The sequence below is a fragment of the Tupaia chinensis genome, unplaced genomic scaffold (genome assembly GCF_000334495.1).
Source record: "Tupaia chinensis unplaced genomic scaffold, TupChi_1.0 Scaffold000632_1, whole genome shotgun sequence".
In the NCBI taxonomy this organism is placed as follows: domain Eukaryota; kingdom Metazoa; phylum Chordata; class Mammalia; order Scandentia; family Tupaiidae; genus Tupaia; species Tupaia belangeri.
In genome coordinates, this window is record NW_006160152.1 from 29,508 (window position 1) to 38,845 (window position 9,338).

Sequence of the window (9,338 nt, forward strand, 5' to 3'; positions counted from 1 at the left end):
TTAAACTCACGCCGGGCGCGTGTGCGTGCATGTCCAAGATCCCGAGAGGAGAATGGAGGAGAAGGAATTACGGCGTGGCCATCCCTCCTGGGGGGTGATTTCTCGCTTTCTCTCTTTCTATCTCTCTCTGTCTTTCTGGCAAACGCACATGCCCTATAGTAAAAACCTCTCAAAAAATAGTAATAATAAATAAAATTAATATAATAATTTTTAAAAAAGAAATAAAGAAAAAGAAAATCATACCAGGTGTGTGTGTGTACCCAAAATCCTGAGACAACAATGGAGGAGAAGGGACTGCAGCATGGCCATCCTCCCTGGGGGATGATTTCTCACTTTTCTTCTCATTGTCTCTCTCTCTCTCTCTCTTTCTCTCTTGTGAGCATACATGCCCTAATGGCAAAAACCTAGAAAACCTCAGAAAACAAAAGTTCTTAATTAAAGACATCATAGATAGTTTTCAAATTTAAGGAATTATTCTTCCATTTAATTTGCTATCATTATATATTTATAAAACAGAAAAAGATTAAACAATACCATTTCAGAAGTAAGCTGCATTTCCAAGAAAGTAGAACTTTCTTTCAAATAAGAAAAGTGCCAAATGTAAGTATACCACAGTTTATTTTAGTGAGAGATTTTTGCTGTAGAGTGCATGCGCTCTCTGGAGAATCAGAGAGACAGAGAGAAAGAGAGCAAGAAATCACCCCCCAGGGGGGACAGCCAGCCATGCCGCAATCCCTTCTCCTCCATTCTCCTCTCAGGATCCTGGGCATGCGCGCACACACACCTGGTGTGAGTTTAAGCCACCGGGTCCGGGACTCGAACCGCGGTCGATTATATGGGAGTCCAGTGATGTGACTACTATGCCGTCTGCTGGTCCCAGTGTAATACATTTTTACATAAATGTACCTACTGCATTAGCCCGTGGGTTATAGAACACTTGAAGTGGGTAGTGCTAAGTGACCCATCCAGATCTCTAGGTCCTGGCCCGACACCACGGTGTGACCTGGGCTCAGTCACCAAACCCCGAGCTCCATTTTCCTTATGGTAAGTCAGAAGCGATAACAGTTATTCTGTTTCCTTTCATTTTTTTAAAGTCCAATGGGTAAGAATCATAAAGTGCCATGCAAATGTAAGTGATTCTCAAACGAGAAGATACAACTTGTGGATTACCGTATTGACTTTAAAATATTTGAAGGCAAGGGCCAGCAGGTAGTATAGTGGTTAAGGTGTTAGATACCCACGTGGCGTGGTGGTTAAGGCTCTGGACTCCCACAAGGCCGATTGCGGTTCAAGTCCTGGACCCGGCAGCTTGAAAATCACTCCGGGAACGTGTGCGTGAATGCTCAGAATCTGGAGAGGAGAATGGAGGAGAAGGGGTTGCAGCAGAGCCGACGCCCCCCAAAACCCCGAGGGTGATTTCTCATTTCCCTTCTCACTGTCTCTCTTCTGGCGAGCACATACGCCGTATGGCAAAAACCTTAAAAAAAAAAAAAATTATAAACCCAATTGCATTTTTCAATCGCTGCCCCTTCATTTCCCCTATTAAACTAGAACAGGAAAGACTGAACTTACTAAGAAGAGTCCATTCTGTCAAGCGGCGGTTTTCATTTATTGATCAGCTGCGTGCTATGATCTTTGACTCTTTTACGTGCACTTGAAGTACAGAGAGGTATTAGTCCCGTTGGCTGCGTGCCGAAGAGAATTCTCTCCTAATTGGCCTTCCGCTGTGGGTCACACTTCCAGTTATGTCACTTACTAATAATATATATATTTTTTTTGGAGAGGATTTTGCTATAGGGCGCGTGCGCTCGCCAGAAAGAGACAGAGAGACAGAAAGCGAGAAATCACTCCCTGGGGGGATGGCCGCACCACAGTCGCTTCTCCTCCATTCTCCTCTCGGGATCTTGGGCACGCACGCACACGTGCCCGGCGTGAGTTTAAGCCACCAGGTCCAGGACTCAAACCGCGGTCGATTACATGGGAGTCCAGCGACATAGCCATCATGTCAACTGCTGGTCCCAATAAAAATAATTCTTTATTTTATTTAACTTCCTTCCTTCCTTCCTTCCTTCCTTCCTTCCTTCCTTCCTTCCTTCCTTCCTAACTTTCTTTCTTATTTTGACCAGAGAGGGACAGAGCAAGAGAGAGAGGGAAGGTAAGAAAGCAAGCCACCAGGTCCGGGACTCGAACTGCAGTCAGCCATGTGAGAGTCCAGTGCCTTAACCACCATGCCACCTGCCACACCTCCCTCCTCCCCCCAGTTTTTTATACCTTTTTGTAGCTTGCTCTCGTGCTGGTCCTAGTCAGGGTTCTTGTCGTGGAAGTGGTGGTGGAAGGGGGCAGGTGATGTTAGACCCCTCCCTACCCTCTGCCATGGGGACCCTTCCTTGTGCATTTTATCACCCTCCTCCCACTTTCCAGGACAACTGTCCTAGCCCAAGACTCTAGGCTGGCCTCTCACGTAGCCACGGCCATGTCGTGTTACAGTCCTCATTTTTCATGTCTGCGTTCACATCTGTTAATGCAGTTCCTACCCAGGTCCCCAAGGCCCAGCACAGAGCCTGGAAGCTCCTTAATGGGCAATCCCGGTATCTCCTGAAATGTGACTGCACCTAAGAACCTCCTCCTTTAGGTAATGGGCCTTTGTCTTTCCTGAAACAAAAGAGAAAGAAGCAGCAGCTCGAGTCTACTTTCTGTTTTCCTGAGCAGAACCCTAGTAGAAAACCTTTCGAAGGTTTTGTGTTCTTGCTGCAAGGCATGGCCACCGAGGACGCTGTTGTGTGGTTCTGAGATGGGGCAGGCTAAGAGCCCTACTGGGTGCGCATCAGGGCTGGGACCTTGCTGGGCACCTGGGAAGGCCTCGGCGTGCAGACGTGTCTGCTGCCTATACCTGCTAGAGATGGCCCTGGGAACTTTGAGCCTTCTTTCTTCCCTGACTCTTGTCTGGTCTTTGCTTCCGTCTGGTGCTCACCGCCTCCGGGAAGTCATCGAGCGTTGCCGCGTTCTGGTATACCTCTTCTTGTCGGAGACTCTTCTTCCTGGGCCCCCTTTCTCACCTCTTCTCAGCCCAGGCCTATGCCCACCTTCACTCCTCACCAGGAACTGGGGCTGGGGCTCTGCTTCCTTCCCACTTTGCAGCCACTGGGCATGTCTGCCCTGTCCCACAGCCGCTGGACCCTAAGCCCCTAGCCCAACCAGCGCCTGATCCCTAGCTCCCCCGCCCGCCTCCTGTTTTCTGCCCAGAGAAAGCGAGTCACAGAAAACCTTGATGTTGGGACCAGCAGTTAGCATAATGGCTATGTCACTGGACTCCTATGTAGTCGACTCTGGTTCGAGTCCCAGACCCGGTGGCTTAAACTCATGCTGGGCATGTGTGTGTGCATGCCCAAGATCCCGAGAGGAGAATGGAGGAGAAGGGATTGCGGCGTGGCCATCCTCCCGGGGGGTGATTTCTCGCTTTTTGTCTCTCTGCCTCTCTCTGTCACTCTGGTGAGTGCACGCGCCCTATAGCAAAAATCTCTCAAAAATAAATAAATAAATAAATAAATGAATAAAGGGGGGTGGAGAACCAGCAGATGGCATAATGGCTACATTGCTGATCTCCCACCGAGTCAACTGCAGTTCAAGTCCCAGATCCAGCAGCTTAAAACTCAACGCTGGGCACATGTTCGTGCACGCCCAAGATCCCAAGAGGAGAATGGCCATGCCACAATCCTGGCTTCTCCATTCTTCTCCTGGGATTTTTGGCACACACACACACACACACACACACACACACACACACACTTGCCTGACGTGAGGGGTCAAGCTGCCAGGTCCAGGCCTCAAACTGTGGTCGGCCACCTGGGAGTCCAGCCCCTTCACCACCACACCCCCTGCTGGCCTGGCCTAGTCATTTTTGTACAATCACGTTCTCTCTCATGCAAAATCTAATATTGCCGCTGGCGACATGTAAGCTCAGCGTTCTGTCTACAATGTTTTTCTTCCAGGGAAGAAACGTTTGACTATTTCTAACCATCCCAATCACGTATCTGACGTTTCACGGTGTCCCGGTGCTTGTCGCGAAGCATGCCAGCCCTTCTGTCTCTCCTCCAGATCTAGGTCGGTCGCGAGAGCTGCAATATGTGTACGTGGATAACAACGCGCACCTGAAGGGCCTGCCGTCCCACCTGTACAACAAGGTCGTCGGCTGCAGCGGGTAAGGCCGCCTTCACGTTCCGCGCTCCACAGCGATCGCTGGGAACTGCTCCAGTCCAAACCCCCTTAGCAACGAGAGTCGTGAGCAAGCCCGGTAGACTATTACATGTTGAGTTGGTAAGCTTTGGGCTCAGTCAGTAAATTCTTTAGTATTTTCAGTAAAAAAAAAAAAAAAAAAAAAAAAGAAAGAAAAAAAAGAATCTAGGGACCAACAGTTGGCATAATGGCTATGTCACTGGACTCCCATGTAGTCGACTGTGATTCAAATCCTGGACCCAGTGGCTTAAAACTCAAGCTGTGCACGTGTGCGTGCGTGCCTAAGATCCCGAGAGGAGAATGGAGGAGAAGGGATTGCGGTGTGGCCATTCCCACGGGGAGTGATTTCTCGCTTTCTGTCTCTCTGTTTCTCTCTGTCTTTCTGGTGAGTGCATGCGCCCTACATCAAAAACCTCTCTGAAAAAAAAAAGTAAAATGACTCCACATGTACTTTTTTTTTCCCTTTTTCTTTTTGCCATGTAAATAGAAACATTTGGGACTAGCAGATGTTGTTGTGGTTAAGGCGCTGGACTCTCACATGGGCAACTACAGTTTCAGTCCCAGGCCTGGCAGCTTAAAATTCATGCCGACCATGTGCACCTATGCCCAAGATCCCGAGAGGAGAACAGAGGAGAAGGGATTGTGGTGTGGCCATCCCCCCTGGGGGGTGATTTCTCGCTTTCTGTCTCTCTGTCTCTCCCTCTGTTCAGTGAATACATATACCCTATGGCAAAAAAACTAAAAAAGAAAAAGAAAAAGAATCATGTCATTGAGGAATAGTTGACAAAGAACTGTATGTATGTGAAGTGGATAGTTAATGATTGGATACACATACACATTGCCATGTTTTTGTTTGTTTTTGAGAGGTTTTGCTATACGGCGCGTGCACTCACCAGAAAGACAGAGAGACAGAGAGTCAAAAAGTGAGAAATCCCCCCTAGGGGGGATAGCCACACCGCAATCCCTTCTCCTCCATTCTCCTTTCGGGATCTTGGGCACGCACGCACATGCACCTGGCGCTAGTTTAAACCACCAGATCCGGGACTCGAGCCGTGGTCGACTACATGGGAGTCCACAGCGACATAGCCATTACGCCAACTGCCGGTCCCCATACATACACATTGCCATTACCATCCCAGTGACGTCAGTCATCGCAAGTCAAGGAGTCAGCATTTATTGAAACACTTTCTCTAAACTCTGCTGCTAGGACGATTTACCTCCAATGACAGCCTCAGTACCCAGGAATTCACCAACTGGAAATATTTAAAATTTAGCATATGAGATAGTCCCCCCATATGAATCATGAGTCAACCAACCAAAATAGATGTCTCAATATATCGGAAATAGGAGGCTGGTATTTTCAGAATGCCAGTCCTCTTTCCTGCCCAGTCGGGCTGTTAGGAAGATGGCTCCCAGGCCTCTCTGGCTGCCACAGTGGGAGTGGAGAGGTCTGAGTTTGAGATAGGGCCATCCAGAGTACTCTCAGTTGAAGATAGGACCACTTGGGGGCAGGGCTAGCAGATAGCATAGTCATTGAGGTGCTGGACTCTCACATAGTCGACTGCGGTTTGAGTCCCAGACCAGGCTAATTGAAACTCCAACTATGTGTGCATGCTCCAAATCCCGAGAGGAGAATGGAGGAGAAGGGATTGTGGCATGGCCATCCCCCTACCCCCGCCCCCATCCTGGGGAGGATGAGTTCTCGCTTTCAGACGTATCTCTGTCTCTTGCTATCTCTCCAGCAAGTGCATGCATCCTATAGCAAAAAAATCTCTAAAAAGAATATAAAATAGGGACCAGCAGGTGGCATGGTGGTTAAGGCTCTGGACACTCCCACATGGCCGACCGGGGTTCGAGTCCTGAATCTGGTGGCTTGCTTTCTCACTTCCTCTCTCTCTCTCACTCTCACCCTCTGTCTCTCTCTGGTCAAATTAAAAAATAAATAAAAAATAAAATAAATAATTATTTTTAAAAATCTCGCTCTCTCACTCTCACCCTCTGTCTCTCTCTGGTCAAATTAAAAAATAAATAAAAAATAAAATAAATAATTATTTTTAAAAAATATATAAAATAAACAAAAATTGGACCGCTGATCTTCCAGAACCTGCTTCCCATGGCCTCCCTTTCTCCACTTACGCAGTCAAAGGAGCACCTTGGGGGTTACCTAACCAGCATGTCTGACTCTCCCCTTCCAGCCCCTAACTTCCCGCATGGCCTGCCTCATAGCATTATGTAGTTCTGGCAAAAAAAAAACCATGATGGGGGACCAGCAGTTAGCATAATGGCTATGTCGCTGGACTCCCACGTAGTCAACCGTGGTTCGCATCCTAGACCCGGTGGCTTAAAACTCATGCCGGGCGCGTGTGCGTGCGTGCCCAAGATCCTGAGAGGAGAATGGAGGAGAAGTGATTGTGGCTTGACCATCCCCCCTGGGGAGTTGATTTCTCGCTTTCTGTCTCTCTGTCTCTGTCTCTGTCTGTCTGGCGAGCGCATGTGCCCTATAGCAAAAACCTCTCAAAAAAACAAAAACAAAAACAAAAAAAAACATGACGGTCCATTCCCCTGACAGCACGGCTCCAGGGATGGGTCGTAAGCTGTGATTCGATTGCTCCAACGGAGGCAGTCGTGGGAACAGCAGCCTTCCCTTAGGGAAAAACCGTACGGTTGTCATCTCAGAAAGGCCATGGATGAGTGCAGTGCCCACACAGGCTGATGAACTCCAAGCCAGGAGATCTATTCCAGAACCTTCTATGCAGCAGAGCTAACACGTGGTGGCGTTTTTAGCTCAGTGATGTTTCTACAGCTGCTTACGCCGCAGCTGTGACACCGCCCTGCCATTAATCCCAACGTGTCCTGAAAGGGTCTTCACTGTAGCGTCATCCTTCCAAGCGGTGGGTGAAGTGTTGTCCTCCACCATGATACACCCATAATGCACGTGTGCTCCAAAGCTCACGTCCCTGTTTCCCCATACCCAGACGGTCAGAGGCTGCACCAACATGCCATCTGTGTCCACCTCGATTAAGGAGCAGCTTTCATTTAGGAGAGCCTTCTGCTTCTGCGTTTAGGTGTGCGGGTTCCCGACTGCCCGAAGGCTCTGTGCGTGCCAGGTAGACCGTTCGCCAGTTAGTGAGGCGTTTTAGGAGTTTCAAACCTTCGAGAAAATGAATGGGGGGCAAAACACACAAATTATTAGCTAACTGTTAATATGTCAGCGTGATTATTCATGAGACTAACAGATGGCATGCGGGTTACGTCACTGGACTCCCATGTAGCTGACCACACTTCGAGTCCTGGACCCGGTGGCTTAAAACTCACGCCAGGCGCGCATACCTGCATGCCTCAAATTCCAACAGGAGAATGGAGAAGAGATTGCAGTGTGGCTGTCCCCAGCTTGGGGGTAATTTCTTGCTTCTTGTCTATCCGTACGAAATGTTTATTTATCAGATAGTCGCTCAGCCTCTGTCTAGCAGGTCAGCACTGTGTTAGGAACGGCAGGAAAAGGCAGATAATTTAGATGTTTATCCTGGTTACAAAATGGCCTGTAATAATGGCTACCCTAAGAGAAGTAGAGGGATGGAAATATGGATATATATTTTTTTAGCTTGCTATAGAGTACTTGCACTCTTCACAGAGAGTGAGGAATCATTCTCCAGGGCAGGTGGCCATGCCAGAATCCCTTCTTCTCTATTCTCCTCTTGGGATTGTGGACACGCATGCAAACGTGCCCTGTGAGATTTTCAAGCCTGGTCCAGGTCTAGGACTTGAACCATGGAGTCAGCCATTTGGGATCCGGCTTCCTGACCCTCTATGCCACCTCTTGCCCAAGTGATGGAAATATATAATATATTTTATATATATATTACATATAAATATATTATATATATTTATATATATATATATGTGTGTGTGTGTGTGTGTGTGTGTGTGTATAACCACTCCAGGTAATAGGGTTGTTTGTATGATGAATGCATTCGGAGTTAAACTAGTAGGCTGAAAGTAGTCCATTTTATGTGGGAGCTGCCTACACACCAGAACAACCATTACTGGATACCTGAACCCTACTTCCAAGGCAAGGTTCCTTCCTCCTTGGGACAGGCCCAAAGCAGCCTGGCTGCAGCTGGAAAGCTCTGGGGTGTGATTTGCACAGTCAGCCAAGAGGCGCTGTTTGCTCCTTGACTCCCATGGAGTTAATTGCTTGCTAAAACAAAATGATTAACATTGTTTTTAAGTGTTCTTTTTAAAGTGTGTAGCAAATTCTCAGAAAGACAGGGACAAAGACAGAAAATGAGAAATCACCCCCAGGGGGGATGGCCACGCTGCAATCCCTTCTCCTCCATTCTCTTCTCGGAATCTTGGGCATGCACACACATGTGCCTGGCGTGAGTTTAAGCCCCTGGGTCCGAGACTCGAACCACAGTTGACTACGTGGGAGTCGTGACATAGCCATCTGCTGGTTCACTCTCTTCTCTTCTCTTTTCTTCTCTTCTCTTCTCTTCTCTTCTCTTCTCTTCTCTTCTCTTCTCTTCTCTTCTCTTCCCTTTTCTTTCCTTCCTTCCTTCCTTTCTTTCTTTCTTTCTTTCTTTCTTTCTTTCTTTCTTTCTTCTTTCTTTCGTACACACATCCAGTATGATTTCCAAGACACCAGATCCGGGACTCGAACCTCACAGTCAGCCATGTATGAACCCAGTGCCTTAACCTTCACCCTGCAGCTAATGGGAAATGGTCATTCCACTCTGTGCCCTGGGCATTGCAGAACTGAATGCCTGCTTCATTCCCCCCCCCCCTCGGAATATCATAACTCATCTTAGTTTGAAATAATAGATAATAAGAAAGAGAAAGCACAGCTCTAAATACCGCTTGGTGTTTGCCGTATTGCCGATCATGTGTTCACTGGTCGATCTGTATTATTGCACGAAATCCTTCCTGCAACCCTCCTGTTAGTATTCCTGTTTTAGAAATGAAGGTAAAATTCCGAGAGATGGATGAAATTGTCCAAGATTACAAAACCAGGTGGCAGTAGTGACCATCTGCAGTCTTGTCCATACCAATTGTTTTTTTAGATTTTTTTTTTTTTTTTTTTTTTTTTTTCTTTAGGGTTTGTGACA

General features: G+C 47.6%; 1 protein-coding gene across 1 annotated transcript in view; it reads left to right on the forward strand.

Moving 5' to 3' along the window:
• Positions 1-9,338, forward strand: part of LRRC28 (leucine rich repeat containing 28) — a gene marked incomplete at its 5' end in the record, with an annotated part of 51,683 nt that overhangs the window by 27,412 nt on the left and 14,933 nt on the right. The window contains 1 exon segment of the mRNA XM_006159497.2: positions 4,096-4,198. Within this exon segment, the coding sequence (XP_006159559.2) occupies positions 4,096-4,198 (103 nt within the window).